The 22,647-nt window shown below is 50.3% G+C and overlaps 2 protein-coding genes across 4 annotated transcripts; both read left to right on the top strand.

Annotated features, from left to right (window-relative positions):
- The first annotated feature begins 19 nt into the window (after positions 1–19).
- On the top strand, positions 20–11,714 carry LRRC74B (leucine rich repeat containing 74B). Of its 2 annotated transcripts, none has more exons than XM_033097549.1 (9): positions 20–213; positions 536–678; positions 1,118–1,250; positions 2,120–2,326; positions 5,441–5,550; positions 6,506–6,621; positions 8,120–8,198; positions 9,911–10,006; positions 11,413–11,675. In XM_033097549.1, the coding sequence occupies exons 1-9, from the start codon at positions 63–65 to the stop codon at positions 11,530–11,532; spliced, it is 1,155 nt and encodes a 384-aa protein (XP_032953440.1). In that variant the 5' UTR covers positions 20–62; the 3' UTR covers positions 11,533–11,675. The 2 variants fall into 2 exon arrangements, with proteins under 2 accessions (XP_032953440.1, XP_032953437.1); XM_033097546.1 differs by having other exon boundaries at positions 22–213; positions 11,520–11,714.
- A 2,918-nt stretch (positions 11,715–14,632) lies between these two features.
- Positions 14,633–22,565, top strand: LOC117017393 (tubulin alpha-3 chain). 2 transcript variants are annotated; one of them, XM_033097534.1, is made up of 5 exons: positions 14,633–14,712; positions 17,449–17,671; positions 18,547–18,695; positions 19,004–19,684; positions 21,940–22,565. In XM_033097534.1, exons 1-5 carry the CDS (start codon positions 14,710–14,712, stop codon positions 22,234–22,236), a joined length of 1,353 nt encoding a protein of 450 aa, XP_032953425.1. In that variant the 5' UTR covers positions 14,633–14,709; the 3' UTR covers positions 22,237–22,565. The 2 variants fall into 2 exon arrangements, with proteins under 2 accessions (XP_032953425.1, XP_032953426.1); XM_033097535.1 differs by lacking the exon at positions 14,633–14,712 and adding an exon at positions 16,940–17,001.
- Positions 22,566–22,647: the final 82 nt, after the last annotated feature.

Here is a 22,647-nt window from a genome sequence, read left to right as displayed (position 1 = left end):
TCCCCCGCCGCGTTCTAGGTGCGGTCGCTCACAGACCGGATCTCAGTGCAGGCAACTGCAAAATGGGCATAACCAAGAGGGGTCCCTGCGAGAAGTATGGGGAGAATGAAGAGCGGGAGAAAGAGGCGTCGGAGGCCGCTGGGCGTTTTGCAGGGGTCCCAGAGGCCGAGGAGGGTTCAGACGTGGATTCAGACTCTGACCTGGAGACAGAAGGTGACCCCCGGCCTGTCTCTTCACCCTGGGGACTTCTCCGGCAGGAGTGGAGGGGGCAGGCTGGAGCCGAGTGCATAGGGGCCCCCTGTCCAGCAGAGCAGGGAACGCACCCCTCCGTGGGACACCTTCAGGGCAGTGGGAGGCAACTCCAGCCCCGAGTCCTCCCGTCAATGCTCCCAGCCGCATCAGGAATTCCACCATTAGAACAAACTTCCAGAGTGACATTAAAATACTGGGTCGTGACAGAGGAGAGGAGAACCCTTGGAAGATGGCCAGCTGTGCCTGGGGAGGAATCCACATTCTTCCCCTTGTTTCCTATCAGGCACCCACGGGCTTGGAGAACTGGTCAAGGAGACCCTCTACCTAAGGTCTTGCCGGGTCCACAGCGTTGTGCCCGCCTCCTGTTTTCTGCGCCAAGGGAGTGACCCAGAGCTGAACCTGCGGCACCGTGGCCTGGGGCCCCAGGTATCCCTGGAGGGACCTTAGGGCCAGGCTTGGAGGAAGAAGATGTGGGAGGCAGTAGCCATGGATGTAGCTCCCTTCCTGGAGCCTATCCCACACACTCCCTGACCTTTCTCTGCCAGGAACGTCCCCCCCACCCCCCACACACATCTAGGTGGCAGGTGGGATTGGGGCTGTGGCAGAGTTCGGTATAAGGGCCGGGGAGCCTGCAGTGGGCACCTCACCTGCTGGGGGTCAGGAAAGGTTCCAGGAAGTGAGATCTTGGTGGAGCTTAAAATGAGAAGCAGGTGTCCCCGGGGCATGTGGGAAAGGGGGGGCCTTCCAGCTGGAAGCCACCGAGTGGGCTGAGCCTTGGAAATACAAGACAGAGTAGCAGCTAGCTATGTCTGGGGACCTTTAGCCCTGGGAAGGACCAGCCTCCTCAGGCTCGTCTCTGTCCCAGGGGGCTCAGGCTCTGGCTTCCTCACTGAACTCCAATCCCTATATCAAGCGGCTGGACCTTCGGGACAACGGGCTCTGTGGGGCTGGCACGGAGGCCCTGGCAAGTGCCCTGAGCAAAAGCAGCTGCATCTGTGGTAGGTGCTCAGCCTGGGGCAGGTGGGCAGACTTGAGTCCTCCCTTTCCTGAGGGATGTGGGTAACTGCCGCCCCCCCCAACAGCCAGGCCTTCTCACCTGGGGCCTGCTGGGATTGCTGGGAAAGGGCCTCCTCACAGGGTGGAGTTAGACTCTCTGTGGTGCCCCCAATGCAGGACGCCACCCCCTTCCTGACCTGCCCCACCCCACCCACTCCCCTCCTCTGCTGGCCTCCCAATGCCTGACTGCAGGTGGGAGAGTCCTTTGACACAGAGGTCGGGCTGAGCCGAATGAGAGGAGGGGGCTGGGTGGGAGTTTGGTGGGGCTGAATTCAAATGCTGCCTCTGCCACTGAAGAGTGGGGTGACCCTGGGCAAGAAGCTCAACCTCGCTAAGCCTCAGTTTCCAATTTGTGGAATGGCCCCAACAATACCACTTAGCCCTTGGGGATATGGTGAGCATTAGTGAAACTACGTGTGGCCCACATAAGTACCCTGAGCACAGCCACCTAGATTATTACGCTAGTCCCCAGAAATATGGCAGTGAGGACGTCTGTGGGTGGCTTCCATTGTTGCCAGGCACGAATCATCAGTGGGGTGGCTGCATCTCCATCACAAGTATTCTCTATAGCAATACAAACTAGATGATTTTGTCCCCTTCATGAAGAAATTCGTGGACACACAGGACAGGGATGGACGTCAGGGAAACTGCCTGGGGCCTGAGGGAACCCAGCCAACGGGTGGGAGAGTCGCCATGTACCCCAGGACAGTCTGATTGCAAAGCCCCTTCTGCTGCCTCAGGCCTGAAAGTTTGGGGGGAGGGTGGTGACTGGCTGTGGATCCCACTGACTGAGGAGTGGTGCTGCCCTCAGATGTGGACCTGTCGGAGAACCAGCTGGGAGCAGTGGGAGCCCAGGCCATCTGTGCTGCCCTCATAGCGAACCCCACCATGCAGAAGGTACAGCTGGCAGGGAACGGCCTGGAGGAGCAGGCAGCCCAGTACCTTGCTGAACTCCTGCTGGCCCACACAGGCCTCAAGTCCCTGGACCTGAGCTATAACCAGCTAAATGACCAAGCAGGTAATATCTGGCCAGGGCCACCCTAGGGCACTTGAGCCCATTTTCCTGGGGTAGGGCTGGGTGGAGGTTGGCAGGACCACTCTGAGTATCCTTGCTCTGGCTCCTGCTCCCCATGTCCCACTTAGACCTGCTCCTTTCTCACTCTTTCCATACAGAACTCTTAATCAATTCCATAAATATCTCACTTCCTGCTGCTACATGCACAGGGAGCTGATTTGGCCACTAGGAATCTAGCCATGAACAAAACAAAGGCCCTGCCCTAAGGATCACATATTAACAAGACAATTCTCCTTAATTATTGTTGCTGCAAAAGAAATAAACAGGGTATGATTCTAGAGAAGAATGGGGACACCTGCTTTAGAGGGGTAGCCTGGGTGGCTGGGGTGGCCTCTGTGCAGAGATGACATTTAAGCTGAAATGTGCAGGGTGGGGAAGAATTAGCCATGGCAAGACCAGAGGGAGAGCATTTCAAGCAGAGGAATAGTGAACATGCAGGCTGTTTTCCAGACTGACAGATACCAGTGTGACCGGGCTAGTGAGCCAGGGGAGAGTGGCTGTGCTGTGGGGTGGAGAGGCAACAGGGGGGTGCAGAGCTACAAATCATGGCAAAAGGCGTGAAGATTTTATTCCAAGTGCTGTGGAAGACATCCGTGGGAATCCTTAATCTTACCACTTTCTCTCATGCCTCAGGGCCTTTGCATGGGCTGTCTGCTTTGCCAGGAACATGCAGTTCTACCTGCCTGCCCCCAACCACCCCAATCAATTATGAGAATCACCTGGAATCTGGGTTAGGAATACAGATTCCTGCATCCTAGACCTGCTGAACTAGACTTTTGGGGGTGCCCGTGCATCTGCATTTTAACAGATGCCCCAGGAGATTTGTCTAATCCAGAAAGTTTGGGAATCACTGCTGTGTCTCAAACTGCTTAGAGTGAGTGGGGTGGCACTAGCCTTGGCGTGTGGGAATCACCCCTAGAATATAACTGCCAGAGAGCCAGTTTGCCAACTAAGAAAATTGTTGTGAAATTAAAAGAGAAACCCATTTCAGACTTTCAACAAAGTATAGGTGTCCCTCTGGGCTTGCATGGTCAGAGAGCAAGCACCAGAGAGACCGCCAGGATGGAAGTGGCTGGAAGCTAAGGCTCCACGAAGGCTGCACAAATGTGGGGTAAGGGGTCCTCAGCCTGGAAAAGGACAGACCCAGTGGGGCCATTGTGTTTCTCCAAGTAGGGAATCTGTGGGTGAGTCCGACTTCCTTGAGGGGTGAAGGTGCTTGGGTCTCAGTTTCCCCACCTGACCCATGGAAATGGTAGCACCTACCTCATAGGTTGGCTGCAGGGATCATGGAGACCAAGCCTTGGAACTATAAGAGATCAGTTCAAGCGTGTAGAACAAAATTCTAACCCTCTAGTTCAGCAAAGTAGAGACTTCTCTACAAAGTGGGGGACCATTGCCCTCTTTTCCCATCCCTGGAAGTGTCTGAGGAAGAGGAAAGCACCTTATCTGAAAACCTGTGGGAGTCAGACCAGTGCTGGGAAGGGAGTCCGGAGCCCTGTTCTCAGGGAGTCCGGAGCCCTGTTCTCAGGGAGTCCGCGGTGCCTTGCGGGGAGCTCTCCAAGGTGCTAAAAATATCTCCTGTGGCAAGTTCTGGCTGAGCAGCTGGCTGAGCGCACCGCTCAGTTAGTTCATCTATTTTTCCTCTGTGCATTTCTTCAAACCAGCCTTACTAGACCTGTGCTAGGTGATGGGACCCTGGAAGGGGGTCAAATTTAGATCTCGGAGGGACTCCCAGGCTGATGGGAGGGACAGGCCAGGCAGAGAGAGGTCTACTGGCCAGAGACTGGAAGGATGGAAGCACAGTGGACATAGGTCCCGAGGTGGCCCAGCCCAGCTGGACAAGCAAGGCTTTCCAATGCCAGGAGCCCAGGTGAGGAGGGATGAAGAGCTGTTAGCCAGGGGAAGAGGCAGATCGCCAGTCCTATGCAGGGGAACAGCCAGGAGGTGTGTTGGTTTCTGCACTTTTGAGACCTGGAAGCAGGTCAGACTCGTTGAGTGTTGACAGAGTCAACAGAGGGGAGGGTGGGTGGGTGAGTGGGGTTTCTGCCCACTTTACATGCTAAATATCTCTCAGGGTTTCTCACCCCACATAGCCCCCCCCCATTTCCTTTCTCTACCACTACTGCCTCTTCTCCATCACAGCTGTGCCAGCCTTGTCACCTCTTGCCTAGACTATGGCACAGGCCTCTCAACTGGTCCCTGGCCTCTCGTCTTTATCCCTGCCCATCCCAATCTATTCCCTAAACCCACTGAGGATCCACCCTTGTCTCATCTTAAAGCCCTCCCTGCCTCTTTGCCACCAAGAGGGCAGTGCCCAAGATGCTTGTCCTGGCATTCAAGGCCTCTCTCAATTGGCCATCGCTCTTACCTCCTTTTACTGGCTTCCCCCCAGACCCCCCCTCCCAGGGCCAGGCTTGCCTGCGTTTCCACAAGTGTCCCAATGCTCCCTGTGCCTCTGTACGTTCATTCTTTCCTGTGTCTGCTCTCCACGGTGTGGGGAGATATGCGTGGTGAGTGCCTCAGTCTTCAAGGTTATCTCCTCTGTCCTGACTTTCCTGACCACCAGCCCTAAACAGGGTTAGCCTCCACTCTGTTCCCATGCCTTCCTGTTTGTAGTCTATAATAGCATTCCGTGTTTCCCCGAAAATAAGACCTAGCCGGACCATCAGCACTAATGCGTCTTTTGGAGCAAAACTTCATATAAGACCCGGTCTTATTTTACTATAATATAAGACCGGATGTTATATTTATAATATCATATCATATCATATCATATCATATCATACTGGGTCTTTTAGGGATTTTTGCTCCAAAAGATGCATTAGAGCTGATTGTCCGGCTAGGTCTTATTTTCGGGGACACAGGGTACATCCCGTTCATTTTTATTTATGTCTCCCCTATTAAATATGAAATCCTTGGGGGCAGGGCAGGCCCATGTTGGGTTCAACTCCATGAGCCTCATGCCCAGCAGAGACCCTGGCACACAGCAGGCATCCGTATCATTTTTCAAACGAATGAACAAAGGAAATAAGAAGGTCTGTCTTGGTGTTTCTGAAGGGGAGACGCTTGGACCAGCCCTGGCAGAAAACACAGGACTCACTGAGCTTGACATAAGCTGGAATCACCTTCGAGGCCCAGGAGCCATTGCCTTTGCCAGGGGACTGGAGGTATGAGGCCCCACCCACCCCACAGTCAGCCCCTCCAGCTGTCCCTTGGGGGCAGGCCTCCTAGGGGCCAGTTCCCCATTATTGTAGCTCTTCAGAAATGAGCCTGGATCTTTTAAGCAGAACTTAAGGAATATTTTATTAGGCAGCTTTAATTTTCCCAGCCCCTTTTAATGACTTCTGTACACTGTGCTCTCACATCACTCACTGAGGTGTCCACAGCTGAATGTCGCACACCTTCCCCAGACATCAGACACTCAGGTGTGCAGTCCGGTGACACATGTTCCCCGTGGGACATGTGCACATGCTTTCTTGAGTGACCCCTGGCCTGTTTGGATCCCAGTACACACTCTAATAGCCTACCCTTGGGTGTTGTGGTTCATAGGCCCCACGAATGGGTGGCAGCAGCCCCTGCCAGGGTGGCAGAAGGCACCTGTAATGCCCCTCATGGCAGCTATCTTTGTGGGTTCCTTCTCAGGGGATGGCAGCTACTGCCTTGCCCTCTGATGGCTGAGCTGGGGTCCTGCCCCACAAAGTGGCAGGTCAAGCTCGGTCTTCCCGGAATTCCCACAAACTCCTTCCCTTCTCCCCATCACAGTCCCCAGGGAAGATTTCATCCAACTCTGGGCCCCTGGGCTGCTCTGTGCTTTGGGGTCCCTGCCCATAAAAGAGGCCCCTGAGTGAGCATGGGGCCTGGTCACTGTGTCTCTGGAGCCTGCTGCCACAGGCAGATACCTCAGTCTCAGGGTCATTCACATCCACACCCCCCTCCGCGCTGTGCTTCTGGTTGTTCAGCTCTACTCATCACCATCATCAGACTCAAGACTCTTCCCTGGCACCTCTGTCCTGCTCTCAGCCCATGCTCTTTGCACCTCAGACATCCTGGGCTCAGAGGTTGCGGCCCTGCCTTTTTCCACCATCCCCTGTGGTCCCATGACTTTGCTCTTTTGTGTTCTAGGCAAACATCTTCCTGAGAGTCCTAGACATCTCCTACAATGGCTTTGGAGACCCTGGAGCCTCCGCGGTGGGTGAGGCACTTAGGACCAACAATGTGTTAGAAGAACTCAACGTGAGGTAAGGAGCACAGGTGCCCTTGGGTCAGTGTCTGGGCCCATAGCCACACCGGGGACCAGGGGCTCCATGATCTTGCTGCTGTTCTCCACTTTAATTCCCAAGCTTACCACTGTCTACCCGTGATGGGGCTTGAGCCACAATCCAGGAGCACCCAGCTCCATCTTCTCACTTGAGGTCATCATTTATATGCTGAACTCGTATTTCCTACTGCACAGGCAGGGGCTGGGAATTGCAAACATATGTGTAAAGCCTCTTCTGCAGAGCCTAGTGTGGGCTGGGTGCTCTGTGTGAGTTTTCCTCCCTCTCAGAAGAGGAGCTGACTCTGACGAGTAGGTCCACATGCATGCTCTGTTCAGCCTATGGCTGCTGGGGGGCCTGCAGTGTGTGAGCTGCTTCTCCAGGCACAGGCAGGGTCTCAGGCCTCGGCAGGTAGCCAGAGCAGGAGCTGCAAGACCAGAAGGAGAGCCGGCCTGGTGGCTCAGGTGGTTGGAGCTCCGTGCTCCTAACACCGAGTCCCCTGTTCGATTCCCACATGGGCCAGTGAGCTATGCCCTCTACAGCTAAGATTGTGAACAACAGCGCTTCCTGGAGCTGGGCTACGGTGAGCTGCCGTGGGCTGCTGTGGGCTGCCGTGGGCTGCTGTGAGCGGCTGAGGCCGGCAGCCATCCAGCAGCCATCCAGCAGCTGACCGGCCGACCGATGACTGGCGAGACCAACTGCCTCTCAGCCAGAGGTGGAGGGTGGGAGCGCAAGGCTCATAACACCAGCACGGGCCAGGGAGCTGTGTCCTACACAACTAGACTGAGAAACAATGGCTTGAACCGGACTGTGGGGGGAGGTGGAAGAAAGGCGGGGGGAAAGACCAGAGGGAAGGAGAGAGGCAGAGGCCTGACAGGTCATGGGCTATGTGGCCGAGCCCCTCCCCGGGGCTGCAGAGTAAGCAGGGCCTGCCTGCTGTAGTCCTACCTTCCTTTCCTCCCATGGAAGGAGCCAAAGCCAGAGGATTCCATGAGAGATCCTGAAATTTGAGGCTGGCGCTGGGGTCTGAGAAGTCAGCGAGAAATGGGACTGGCTTCAGAGACAAAGTAGCCAAGAGCCATGTTGAGGTGTGGAGTTTGAGTCCAGTGAGAGAAGTGGGGAGGGAGCTAGGTGGTTTTCCAGAACAGACGTTGTCATAGTGATAGGTACAGGGTGCCAGCTGCCGCAGAACACCTGCTGAGCTCTGAGAGCCAGGGAGCAGCAGGTGAACTCCACAGTGGTGGGGAAGCTCCAGGTGTGTTTGCTGGGTGATCTCCCTGAACACAGGGAGCCTCCGATGTAGCAGGGTCACCAGCCAGCTTTTATCCACTGAAATGCTCAGTGTCCCCGGGGGGTGAGTGGAGGCTAGAATTGTAGCCCTACCCTGTGGATGCACCAGCCGTGCCAGCTGCGACCCTGGGGCAATCTGGCTCTGCACAGCTCCTCGGAAGGTAGCACAATACACGTCTTTCTGTTGCAGCAACAACCGCATCTCTGCCGTGGGAGCACTGAGCCTGGGCCTGGGCCTCCGGGTCAACCAGACACTGAGGAGTCTTGTTGTGAGTGCTAGCCCGATGGGGGAGGCCCCAGCACAGACCTGCCAGTGCCGGTCCACACAGATCCCTCCCCTGCCACATCTCCCCACCCCAGTGGCTGCGGGGTGCACAGGTTCCAGAGCCCAGGTGGGGGAAGGAGCCTCCTGGCTTCCTCTTGTGACCACTTCTTCCCCTTGCCACTCACCCACCCATCTCTGGCCTGGCCCAGGTACTTCTTCAGAGACCTCCCTGCTGCATCCTTCCCCCCGAGTGGCATCACCACATCTCCCAGCTTTCCTTTCTCCTTCTTAGCCCACCGGAGTGCTGCTCTGCCGATGATGGTTGGGACACACTTGCTTTCCCTTTCATCTTCTCCCCTGCTCTTCCTCTGACCTTGCTGGAACCCCAGGTCAGCCCAGGTGTACTGTTGGCCACCGCTTAGATCTACCTGAGGTCTTGTGTGCACAGCAGGAGTTCCCTTCCTCCAGGATTGACACTGGGAAGAGGGCAACTGAGCAAAAGGCAGGGAAGAGAGGGTGCAGTCAAGGGTGGAGCAGGTCCATGAGGCCACTGTGCCAATAGCATGTGCTCAGAGGACAATACTGCCAGCTCCGGGGAGCATCCAGCCCTGCGTGGCCCTCAGCATCCGCACCTGGCAGAGGAGCCCCCAGCAGCACCTCCATCCCCAGCCTGAGGCTCACTCCTCTCCCGCCCCTGCACTGGAACCCAGACCTCTCTCTTAAGCACTGGATCCACGTTTCCACCTGTTGGCTGCTTCCCCAGATGTGCCATAAGCATATAGGATTCTGAGAGTCCAACCTGAGCACATCGTCTCCCTATAAGGGTTGCCTCTTGGTGTGTGTGTGTGTAAGGGGGGGCTCCTCATTGAATCAGAAGCTGGGGCCCAGTGCTTGTCTTGCTCTTTCCCACGTCTTCCCTCCTTCATCTCGCCCCCTGCAGAGTGCTCAGGCTGCCTATTCCTCCTGCTCACTTCTCCTTCCCGAGTTCTGTTGACCTGCTAGTTTCCCAGCACTGGCCCTTCCTTCCCACCTACTACCAGATGGTCTTTCAAACCAGACGCATGCCTTTGTCCCCCCCCCCCCCCCCCCCCCCCCCCCCCCCCGCTTTAAACACATCAGAGGCTCCCCACTGGATACATTCAAGCTTAGTAGTGTGTCATTCACAGCATGTCGAGATCTGGGCTCTGCCCAGCCGTTCTTCCCTCCTGCCTTGAAGTTCATCTGTCTCATCCAAGCTGCTCAGAATTCTCCACGCACATAGTGCAATTTCTCATCTCTTTGCTCCCGCTGCTCTTCTTGCTGAAATGCCCAGCTCCACGCACTTCACCTGTAAAGCTCAGCTGAGGTGTTTTATTACTTACCCAACCTTTACCTCCCAGGTAGAGTTGCTGCACGTTCTTTCATTACACTTATCACACTGCATTTTTATGGTGTTTTTTTTTCCTCTCTTCCCTCAATGAGTGAGCTCTTTAAGGGCAAGGGTGTGTCCTGTGTGTCTATTTATATCCTTGGCGCATGGCACATGGCTCAGTCAGTGCCCGCTCCCTTCCTTCCCCAGCGCAAGGCATTCTGTCTAATGGAGACACCTGAGCTGAGACAGAGGGGCTATCCTGGGGCACATCATCAGAGAAGAGGGCCCTCTTTCCCTTTTGTGTTGCTCTCCCAGCCTCCCTGGGACCAACTTTTCTCAGTTTTGTGTGTATGTGTATTTCCTAGGTGTCCAGGAATCCCATGCAAAATAAAGGCTGCTTGGGTATTCTCAAGTCTGTCCAGGATAATCCCGTGTCTGCCCTGGAACTGTTGGATTTCTCCGTAAGAGCTTTTCATAAACCTCATCTCAGATCCTTCCTACAGCCCTGGGTGGTATCATTTAGAGGAAGAAAGTGGGGCTTAGAGAAACAGAGTACCCTGCCCACATACATGGCATGGCCGAGTCCAGGTTCTATCCCAGGCCTGCGTGTAGGTGATGATGCCACTGGCTCCACTCCTGCTCCTGACTGGGGTACTGCCGTGCTCTCACCTCCGACCCCTGCCTGGGTTCTTCATGGCTGAGAGAGGATAAGTGACTCAGGGCGCACGACACTCACTGTTCACTAATATTTGGATTTGTAGGTTCAGCACTTGTAAGGCAGCCAGCCCTCTTCCCCACCCAGCCTGTACTGCCTGCAGGTGGTCTGTGGTGCTTGGAATATTCACTTGTGTGGCCGTAGGGAAATCAGGACCCTTTTTCATTCAATTTTGCCTTTTTAGTATAGAAACAAATGCCACTTTTTTCTAAGGCAGTTAACGTTAAAGAGAGAATCCCCAAATATGAATTATTTAAAGAAAGGCTAGTCACAAATCACTGCTTATTCTACCCCAATTTATTTCAACTCAGACTTGAGTCAATGCCTTTCCAGAGATGTGTTTTTAGTTCCAGTCGTTCAGGCTTGGGACAACTGGTGTCAAACATCCTTATTCTTTCCTTCTATCTGCCTGGTCTCTGCTGTTCTAAAGTCAGAGAATAGCTTGCCATGACCTTGTTCCCTCTGCTCTGAGAACTCCTGTCAGCACTGGATTCTATCATTCTAAGTGGAATGATATAGGAAATCATCCTACCAAAATACATGCTTGTTTAATACAATGTATGGGTATTATCTGAAACTTTTAGTATAATGAAAATACCACAGGGTTTGGAATCAGGCCTGGAACCAAGTCCTGAGCCCATCACATGGGATCTTGGATTCTGAATTAGAGATCAATATTATTCTAGATGCAATGTTCTACATTCTGGTTCCTTAACTGTTATCATTAGTCTGACTAGCCCAGATTTTATCCTCAGCTTTAAGGGAAATATTTCTGAATCCTTCCAGTTCTCATGAAATCCTTCCCAGGACTCAGTTTTATCTTTGTGTGTAATGGGGCCTACCACCCAGGGTCACTGTGAAAATAGGATGAGATGACAGACCCTATGGAAACGGCCTGTGCAGAGAAGACTCAATTAGGGCTAGTTCTCTTCTCCCCAAACCCTTTTTCTATTTTATTGAGGAACAACATTTATGCTGATAAGTGTACATAGATTAAGGGCAGTGAATTTTCACAAACAGAATACACCTATATAACCTGCCCCCAGACCAAGAAACAGAGCAGGCCCCTAGAACCCCTCACAGGGGGGGCCCTTGAGACCCTCCCCTTCTTGATTTTAATAGTTTGGGGAGTAATGACGTTTCCATCCATAGGAGAGAAGCTGTCCTAAGGAGCTTCTTCAAGACCTTGTGTGTGTACGTAAAAAAGTCAAGTTCTCAGAAAGCGATAATGTACTGTCCTGTCATGGGTTTCTCCTCAGGAGATCCAGGTGAACAGAGAGTTTGATGACCTCGCTAGCTCAGTGAAGGCAGTTCTTCCAGGGCTTTGTATAAAGACTGCTGCTCACAGAGTGGAGTACAAAAAAGAGTTGCTGCCAGTCTTCAGATCGTCCCTACCAGCGTCTGCCCCTAAATGAGTGTGGAGTGTGGCCTTGCAATACCTTCTTCTACTGAGTCCCCACGTCAACCAAGTGATAAGTCCCATGGAGCCGACCTTCATGATGACGCAGACACCTGTACCCTCCTCTCTACCCACAGCCACTGCACTGATCTGGGCCATCCTTTGCTCGCACTAATGTGTGTAACACCGACTCGTACTATGCACATTGAGCTGGGCACGGGGTCAAAGATGCCCAAACAAGTCCCTGCTCTGGTGACTTACCTCGGGAGACAATTAAAATATAAGGTGGTGTGCAACTGGCATTCCCAAACTGAACTTATCAGAATACAAACAAATGCAACTTTTTTGGAAGGCAATTTATCATTATGCCCCAAAAGCCTTAAACCTGCCTGTGTCCTTTGATCCAATGTTCTGACTAATCTGCTCTACAGAAATAATGCTGTTTATAATAATGAAAATTGGAAATAATTTAAATGTCCAATAAAGAGGGGATCAGTTAACTAAGATTTGGAACTCTGCAAACATTAAAAGCCAAGTGTTCCAAGTACATTTAGCACTTTGTGAAAATGCGCATGATTAACGTTAAATGAGAATCTGGATTTAAAAAAATCACGTGGTTTGTCTGGCACTTCCTCAAAAGGTTAAACATAGAGTTACCATATGACCCAGCAAATACATTCCTAGAGGAATGAACATATGTCCACACAAAAAATTGTACACAAATGTTCATAGCATCATTATTCATAATATCCACAAAGTACAAATGCTCACCAACTGATGCATGGATAAATAAAACGTGGTATACCCATACAGTGGTATATTATTTGGCAATAAAAAGGAGTGACATTTGGGGTGATAAAAATGTTCTAAATGGATTATGCTAATAGTTGCACAATTACATGAGTATACTAAAAGTAATTGAATTGTATACTATAAATAGGTGAATTGTATGGTATGTGAATTGTATCTCAACAGAAAGAAAAAGGAATGAAGTACTGGGACATGCTACAACATGGATGATCCTTGAAAACATGTATTCTTAGTGAAAGAAGTCAGTCACAAAAGACCACATGTTTTATGACTCAATTTATACAAAATGCTTAGAAGAGGCAAATCTACAGAAATTGAAAGTAGAGGTTGCCTAGGGCTGGGGAGATAAGAGGGATTGGGGTTTGACAGCTAAAGGGTATGGCTTTCATTTTGGCGATGATCAAAATGTTGTAAAATTGATTGTGGTGACGGCTGCACAACTCTGTGAATATACTAAAAAACATTGAATTATGTACCACTTTAAATTGGTGAATTATACGGCATGTGAATTATATCTCAATAAACTGTTACCAAAAAAATCATATTGTTTGATCCAAATTGTGTTTAAAAAGTATGACTATATATACATACTGGAAAAAAACCCTGTGTGTGGGTTTATGTATTTTAATTTTCTTTGTATTTTCCTTCATTTCCACACTTTCTACACTTGATCTTAGCCAAAAGGCCGAGAAGCGATATTTCCACACTTTCTACTCTAAGTATGTATTACTTTAATGTTCAGAAAAACATATAGTACTTAAAAACACAATGTGATACAGTAGGCTACAATTCTGTTATGTGCATGGTGTGGTTAGAGCCCCGAGGAAGGAGGACCTATAGAATTGAACCATGCCCCACCCCCTCAATTATCTGTTGAAGCCCTAAACCCCAGCTGGAGATAGGAAGTAATTAAGGTTAAATGAGGTCATAAGGGTGGGGCTATGATCCAATAGGATTAGTGTCCTTATAAGAAGAGGCACCAGAAAGCTTATTCTCTTCCCCCTCCTCTCACGTGAAGACACAGCAAGAAAGCAGCCCTCAGCAAGCCAGGAAGAAAGCCCTCACCAGAAATCAATCCTCCCAGACCTTGATCTACGACTTCTAGCTTCTAGAACTTTGAGAAAATATCTTCTGTTGTTTAAGCCACTCAGTCTGTGGTATTTTTGTTATGGCAGCAGCCCAAACTGAATAATATAGAAAGATCACTCTGGAGGGAAGAAGAGGCAGGGAAGGTTTCTCCTGGTTTCCCTGACTTTCTGCTGATCTCCCTCCATCCTCCTCCTTCTCCCTACTGCCAAAGCCATCTTTCCAGGGGCAGACCAGAGGACACTGTTCAGAGGCTCCCAAGTCCTACGGAAAAGTTCCAACTCCTCTATCGGGTGTGTCCCATGGTGAGGGTCGGGTTCCCACTCTCCTCTAAGTCAAGGGACTGGCGGGAACGCATTATGGTGATGAGCTGGGGGAACCCGTGGATTCCTCCACCCCACTTTTCCCAGAAGTAAACACACATTGCATCCTAAAGTTGAGTCGATCTTTGCGGAATACAAGAATCAGGTGATTGTTCCAAAGTCCTCCAAAATGGACACTGTGCCCCAACCCAGCTCTTGCCTATCCTCCCCCTCCCTTGCCCCAGGACACCCATTCCTTATTACAGAAGCAATCAAATCCGGCCCGGTTCCAGGGTGCTGGATGGTAAAGGCCTTTCTGCACCGGGAAAGGGGTGGAAAAGAGAGTGGATGACGGGCACACCTCTAGGCGGGGGCCTTGTTTGCAAAGATCCACACAAGGAGCGGAAGGCGAGCGGGCCTGAGGCGCATGGGGGGAGGACTACAGCACAAGGCCCACAGCAAGCCATTTGCATGCCGCGGGGGCTTACGTACACGCGTACATGCTCATGTCCTGTGCCCCACCAAGGGGGCGCCACAGCCTCCAACCTAAAGTCCAAAAACACCCCGGAACACCCCGGCCTGTGCTCCGCCTTCCTCGACCCCACAGCCTTCCCGCCAAACCCACATCCAATCAGAAAGCGCCACACTCCGTGAGTGGAGCAACAGCCAACCAGAAATGGGATTCCAGGCCTCGCTCGGCCCCAAGACGCTTCGGACCAATGGCCACCTGGGCAGCGGCGGGCCTATAAGGGGCAGTGCACGCACTGCGTGGGCAGCAGTTGGGCGCGCGGCAGCTGTGGGACGGTTGAGGTCAGGTAGCGGAGTCGGGCAGCAGCTGCGGCAGAGTTCACCATGGTAAGTCCCCGGGGCTGGGCGAAGGCGCTGCAGGCCTGGCACTCATTGGCGGGACCTCAGAAACTTTCACTCTGAGGACACCCAGGCGGGAGGGTGGACGAAGTCCACCACGTGAGTCGTCGGATGAAAGGACCCAGGGTGCCATGGGAGCAGGCGGCGGGGGGAAGGGGGAAGGGGCTGGGGAGGGCGCAGGAGGCCCGGGCCTGCAGGACCGCCAGCCCAGCTTGGGAGCACCACGAGGTCTGGAGGCCCCCCCCCATGGGCACACGAGGACGCTTGTTCTGAGTTTGTGCGTCACGAGGAGAGTGGTGACGCCACCCCCCCAGCGTGGGAGTGGCCAGGGTGAAGGTGGGGGTTGGCAAGGGCAGATGGCTTCCCGGAAATGGTGCCGTAAAGAACCAGGGTGGCAGCTGGATGGTTGGACGGCCTTGACCGTCCAACAAACCATAGGACAATCCAGGAAGACAGGTTCTCAAACTTCCTTGTCTGAAGACCTCCTTACGCTACTAAAAATTATAAAGGACCCCCAGAGAGCCTTGTTTATGTGGCTTATATTTGTATTTGTCTCATTAGAAATTAAAACAGAACTGTAAAAATATTTATTGACTTTAAAGCAACATGTTAACATAAATGACAAATATCCCACCCCAATGAATAAAATAAAAAAAGAAAAGTTAAAAAAAAAAAAAAAAGACAAATATCCAAGTCTGAATAGCTAGTTCTTTCAGGTACAAATACCCTGTTTCCCTGAAAGTAAGACCTAGCGGGACAGTCAGCTCTAATGTGTCTTTTGGAGCAAAAATTAATATAAGACCCTGTCTTAATATAAGACCGGGAATATAATATAATAATATAACATAATTAATATAATTAATATGTTATATAATATATAATATACATAAATATACTGGGTCTTATATAAGGTGAGGTCTTCTATAAGGCCCAGGTCTTAGGTCTTATTTTCGGGGAAACACGGTATTAAGGGAGAATACAGCTTAGGGAGCCGTTAAGAGCTCAGGTTCTGCAGTTTGAGTCCTGGGCCTGCAGCATCTTAGCTGGGTGAACCCGGGGCAAGTTACTTAACCTCTCTGTGCAACTTCATTTGTATGTAAAGGTTATAGTAAAATAAGACCAGGTCTTATATTAATTTTTGCTCCAAAAGACACATTAGCGCTGATTGTCTGGCTAGGTCTTATTTTTGGGGAAACACGGTAGCATTCCTTAAAAAAAAAAAAAAGCTAGTTAGTTGGGGACTCAAACAAATACACAAGTGCTTTTTGTCAACACAGTTGTACTTTAGCATATGCACAAATACTTTGTGTACTTTCCATTTTGTCACAGTACATGAGGTTAGAGATTTAATAAAATCAGTGATCATTTTTGCTTCCTCAAGGACATTCTTAAATGAAACTGGCCTTTTTTCCCTTTTACTGTGAGTATTTAAGAGTGAAGAATCCAGTGACCACTGGTATAGTTTTGTGCCAGTACCTTGATTTGTGCTCAGGCACCAGCAGTTTTTTTCACCCACCTTCATAGTCTTGTTGGATGACATACATGTAGTTCTCTACTTATCCAGAGATTCAACTTCTTGCCACTAAATATGCAAACAGACTTTTTTGCTCTTCTCCTTCCTTTACATTATAATAAAGCTGTGCTTCTTCCTTGTCAAGGATCTGTGGCTGCATTACATCAATCTTTGATGCCCTGATGACTGAGGTTAGGTACTTGTATAACAGAAAACAGGACTTACAATTTTTGGGACATTAGAATTTAGGGTGGATGGGACACCTCAAATTTCATTTGTTCTCTTTTATGTATTTGTAAGGATGATGTGTCTAAAATCGAACAAGTGATTAGTGAATGTATAGGTAAGTTCCCAGCAGGAAAGGGATGGTACATTCAAATAGGTGCTGTGAGGAGAATCTTTGAAAAGGATAGTGCAGTATCCCAGCGTTTGTGATTCTAGGAGCCATTAATTTCTAGGCTTGAAAAGGTGAGGGGAAAGAGTGGTTACTAGAAGTTGAGAGGGTAGCTTTATGAAAAAGGCTGACTGCTGAAAGTTTGTGGCCTTGATAAACCGACTCAAGCAACCCATGGCAGTCTGGCAGAGAGGAAGCCGGGGAGCAAGCACCCTAACCGCACCTTCCTCTGATCTCGTGGTCTCCAGCTGCTGCCTGCCATTGGCTAAGCAACCAGAAGCCAGGATGCGAGGAAACCCTTTGATGCAGTCCACTTGGGTCAGCCTCCACAGAGCTGGATGGAGAACAGAGGATAGATCTATAGGGGCAGGTAGAGGACACACACAGGATGACCGGATGACCACTAGTGCTTGGGCTATGGTGACGTGTGTCCTAGTCCACTTTTTCTTCCCCGACTCTTATCCTTTACCTTATCCTTCAGTCAGGACAAAATCAAAATAGTTATTTAGAGAAGTACTGTGGTTAGCCGTAACGTGGAGTTTATTGCTGACATTACATGACTTCCGTGTTTTAAAATAACTTAATTTCTGTATAATAGGAAACAGATTCTAAGTTTAACTCTGGCACTTAATAGCTAGGGTGGTTTAGAGCACATCAGTTTTCACAGGGATAAGAGCATCTCATAAGCCTCGTGGGAAATCAGGTTTGAGAAAGCCTTAGACACTCTGAAGCACATACATATAAAATTACATTTTGCATGGAATATAGTGATGATTTCCTGAGGACAGGTGGGTCTCATATTTATTTCTTTTCCCAGCGAGAATGCATTTCCATCCACGTGGGGCAGGCCGGTGTGCAGATAGGCAATGCCTGCTGGGAACTGTACTGCCTTGAACATGGAATTCAGCCCGATGGACAAATGCCAAGTGACAAAACCATCGGTGGTGGGGATGACTCGTTCAACACATTCTTCAGCGAGACTGGGGCTGGCAAGCATGTGCCCAGAGCAGTGTTTGTGGACCTGGAGCCCACGGTGGTCGGTAGGTACTCGGGCACATAGGGTGGCTTTCCAAGGAGGGTGGGAGAGCCTCGCTAAATCCCCACGTGTGCTCCCTTGAATCCCTCTGCAGAAAGGACGGATGGACACACAGGTGTCCGTGACCGTGACCATGTTACATGAGAAACTGAAAGGTTAGTGCTTGAAATGTGGGGCTCAGTCTCCTGATTTAGGAAAAGCTAACAAACAGAAAAAACTGCTACTCCAGCAGTAAGATGAGCGGTGACAGATTTATTGGTCACTGCCTCAGGCCCAGGCGGGTGGTCGTATACACCCCCTGCAGGATCACCGGGTGCTCGTCCTACCTCAATGCTGTGCACTTTCTCAGGCGGGTGCACGAGCCTTGATCTGCATCTCAGACATAGAAAACTAAGTAGAGAAAAGGCATTGGGTTCTTCCAGATTGAACGCCTGAGGTAGTTTCCAGTGCAAAGGCAGCACTGTCACTGGCCACCCAGAAAAATGTCACCCTAAAGTCTGTGAGACCTGGGCCACGTAGGGTGCCTGATGGGACTGCCTGACAAGTCGCGCTGACCTAGTGACTGTCTAGTATGTAAGGTTTTTTTTTTAAAAATTATACCCTTTGGGTGTGAAAGAAATATGTATATTTAGAATTGCCTGTGTGCGGGGGGTGAGAGCTCTGCTCCCTCCTTTGGGAACCGGTCAAGCTGGTATCTGTGCTGGGAGTTGAGTTTACTGCCGGAGCCATAGATGGCAGCTGTGCTCCGTGTAGTACACTGCGGCAGTTGACCTACAGGGAACAGCATGTGCTTGGTAGAATGGAAGGTCCCCAAAAGTGTCCATGCTGGTGAGTTAACAACAGTCCTTAAAGATCCATGGCACACGTGTCCTCTTGTAGATGAAGTGCGCACAGGAACCTACAGGCAGCTCTTCCACCCGGAGCAGCTGATCACGGGGAAGGAAGACGCAGCCAATAATTATGCCAGAGGCCATTATACCATCGGCAAGGAGATCGTCGACCTGGTCCTGGACCGCATCCGCAAACTGGTAAGAGCACTGGGAAGGCTTCCTGACGGCATTAGCCTGGAATGGGAGGGAGGCCTTGGAGTGGGACCAGGAGGTCATGTTGGCAAAACCCAGGCCAGAATGACGACTCCATGGTCTTCCTGTCCCGTGGGGCTCCATGCATCCATACGCATACATCTCTAGTGTCTGCTTTGCCTCCCCTCAAAGTGCAGTGCATGTTCACTGGGGACGATTTGAATTCGTATCCTCCTGTGGAGGCAAAGAAAAGTGACAGCGGCTTGGTGGGGTCGCTTCTGCTGGCGTTGCTCATGGTCTCTGCTTTCTCTCAGGCGGATCTGTGCACGGGGCTGCAGGGCTTCCTCATCTTCCACAGCTTCGGGGGCGGCACCGGCTCTGGGTTTGCGTCTCTGCTCATGGAGCGGCTCTCAGTGGACTACGGCAAGAAGTCCAAGCTCGAATTTGCCATCTACCCAGCCCCCCAGGTATCCACGGCCGTGGTGGAGCCCTACAACTCCATCCTGACCACCCACACGACCCTGGAACATTCCGACTGTGCCTTCATGGTGGACAACGAAGCCATCTATGACATATGTCGGCGCAACCTGGACATCGAGCGTCCCACGTACACCAACCTCAATCGTCTGATTGGGCAGATCGTGTCCTCCATCACGGCCTCCCTGCGCTTCGATGGGGCCCTGAACGTGGACCTGACGGAGTTCCAGACCAACCTGGTCCCATACCCCCGCATCCACTTCCCCCTGGCCACTTACGCGCCCGTCATCTCGGCCGAGAAGGCCTACCACGAGCAGCTGTCCGTGGCCGAGATCACCAATGCCTGCTTCGAGCCGGCCAATCAGATGGTCAAGTGTGACCCTCGCCACGGCAAGTACATGGCCTGCTGCATGTTGTACAGGGGAGATGTGGTCCCGAAAGACGTCAACGCGGCAATTGCCACCATCAAGACCAAGCGCACCATCCAGTTTGTGGACTGGTGCCCGACGGGATTTAAGGTAGGACTGGGTGCTGTCGAGTGGTTTTATCGTTCAGCATGTAGCAGACCCTGCGACAGGATGCTGTCCTTGTGGAGAATACATGGCAGCTAGGCTCTTGGTCATAAATGAGTGTACCAGAGTGATAATTTATTCAGTGGTGTCTTGAATTCCTTCCTGAGTCATCACATTATTTATCTGTGGTGGGAGAATTTTTTTTAACAGAATAGGAAAGTTTCCGAAGGATCTTTGGCCCCCTTTTGGAGTGGTAGTATTACTCAGAAAATGTAGGTTGGCCTTAGAAATAAGATACTTTTTTCTTATACTATGAATTTTCCTAAAATAGAAATTTAGTCTTCTAATAGAAATGTAGAAATTTTCTGGGCATTTTGGTAATTCATGTGGACATTTGAAATTGGCGCGTTACTGTAAATGGATTCCAACATGTACTTGGAAGCCAAATAACAGAATGTCAGGCGTTAGACCTGTTGTGATTATCAGGCTAAGTGCTTCATCATGCCTGCGTTCGTTAATTTTGTGCCCTCTTCTTTGTTACAAGTCCTCGTTCACAGTTGGTTTCCTGTGTTAGACAAAGCTGTAGACCTCATATTTGTAAGCCCTGAGGAGTCCTAAGGTGTTTGTGGAGTTACAAGTTCCAGGGTCATGCCAGATTGAATATGACAAGTAGTAGAAATATGTGTCATCTTGTTCCCATTTGGAATGGCAGTAGCTTGCCTCTGACCACACACAAGTTGTTGAAGCTATCTAGCCCTCTGTCAGACCCACTCTAAGAAACCATGACGCAGATCATCTCTGAGGACATAAAACTGACAGATTTAAAGTGACTCACAGAAAAGGGTAAAACAACAGGTTTCATCAATCTGGAAATATTCATTAAATCTTGCAGACCTTAGAGGTTAGAGGTAGGAGCTGAAACCTTCCACTCCATGTGTGTAATTACCACGTTCTTGACTTGCATGGAGGAAATTTTCTTTAGTCACTGTGACCTCTGGAAGGTAAGCACATCCAAGAAAGCCTCAGCTGGGAAGTGCTGTGCCCTGTGCCCAGATTTCCTATCATAGCTGAGTCTCTGCCTCCTGTCACCCAGTGGGGAGGCTGGTCTGTGTGGGGAGGCACAGGAAGTCAAAGCTTGTACTGACTGTCCCCAAAGAAGACAGTCCAGCCTCAGATAACCATGTTGAATTCTCATGCTAGTTTTTTGGGTTGTTTTTTTTTGTCAGTCTTAGTGTAATTTCACCATATATTCTTTAACAACCATTTGCTCAGGGATACACTCTTTTCAAGGAATCTTTTATGTTTAATAATTTTTAGTTTTTTTATAAAAATGCATATACATGGCAAAATATTAAAACAATGCAGAAGGCTGAAAAACACTAAATTCTCTTCCCCTTCCCCAGAGGTTTGTCTTTCAAGAGATACTCTGTGCATATTCGAGGTATATGATGCCTCGTTATGTGGGTGATGTTGACAGAAAGAGACCAGCAACATGGGCAAAGGACGCACAATCTTTACACGTAGGTGATAGATTTGACTCACTGCACACAGGTGGCCAAAGAGAACAGGAAGCTGGCAGCACTCCCACTTTGAGAGGCTGTCTGGCCTGGCATTAGAGCTGCGGAAGGGCACCCCTTGATCGGGGTCAGAGCCCCGTATCCTCCGTGCCCCTCCCAACTCTTCTGGAGACTGGCTGTGTGTCTGGCTGCTGCTGCCTGCTATCTGCTCACAGGACAGAGATCGGTGCCTGCCTCACACTCCCAGGCATTTGTCTTCCTCCAGCACGATGTTCCCCTCGCTGTCCAAGGCAGTAGCCTGTTACTCTATACACATTGCTAAGCATAAATACATAGAATTCAACTTGCTATTCTTTTTACCAAGTATACCTTATACCTTGGACATGTTGATATACCAGGACAGATTTTTCACTCTTTTTTATGCTCGTACATAGTGTTTCACTGTATGGGCGTATATTTAGTTCCCCATGATGGACATTTGTTCCAGTTTTGCCATTACAAGCAGTGCTTTAAACTAAATAGTACATAAAAATCTTTACACATGCAGCTTTGTGCTCTTGTGTGGGTAAATCCAAAAAGTGAAAGTGTACAGTCAAAGGATATTAAATGTTGATATTGCCAGAAAATACTGGACCAGTTTCTATAGGGTGTCATTTAAACTGTGTCCACAGCTCCAGTTTTGAAAAACAAGCTACCATTTCTGAGGCCACAATATAAACTTCACTCTATTCCCTCCTCTGGCAGGTGGGCATCAACTACCAGCCCCCCACTGTCGTCCCTGGGGGAGACCTGGCCAAGGTGCAGCGGGCCGTGTGCATGCTGAGCAACACCACTGCCATCGCCGAGGCCTGGGCCCGCCTCGACCATAAGTTCGATCTCATGTACGCAAAGCGAGCCTTTGTGCACTGGTACGTGGGGGAGGGCATGGAGGAAGGGGAGTTCTCTGAAGCCCGGGAAGACCTGGCAGCTCTGGAGAAAGATTATGAAGAGGTTGGTGTGGATTCTGTGGAAGCAGAGGCTGAAGAAGGGGAAGAATACTGAATGGGAGAGTACAGCTGGCAACCATCCCTGTTTCCCATCCCCCACTGTAACGTTACAAGACATGTATACAAACTATTAAAGTTTCTGTATTGAGGTATTGTCTGTCCCTTGTGCTTCACTTTGACAAAATTCCCCATTCAAATACCTGCCTTTTTCCAAGTGGATTTTCTAGGGGAAAAACATGTTTCCTCTCAGACCGAAAAAATTATTGTCTTTATGTTTAGTTACTGTATTTCTCCCAGAAAGGCTTCAAAAGGCACGGCTCAGGGAATTAGGAAGAAAGATGCTTCGATTATTTTAAATGTAAACATTCTTAAATCCTTCATGCCTGATGTTCTTTGAAGGATGGAATAGTAACCTGGTTTTCTTCTAAGCAGTGGAGTGGCTGTTTTCACCCTGTCTTGGGAGGGG

Source organism: Rhinolophus ferrumequinum, chromosome 25, assembly GCF_004115265.2.
Source record: "Rhinolophus ferrumequinum isolate MPI-CBG mRhiFer1 chromosome 25, mRhiFer1_v1.p, whole genome shotgun sequence".
NCBI lineage: Eukaryota > Metazoa > Chordata > Mammalia > Chiroptera > Rhinolophidae > Rhinolophus > Rhinolophus ferrumequinum.
The sequence above is the reverse complement of the archived record's forward strand: the minus strand, read 5'-3'. Positions and strand labels throughout refer to the sequence as shown.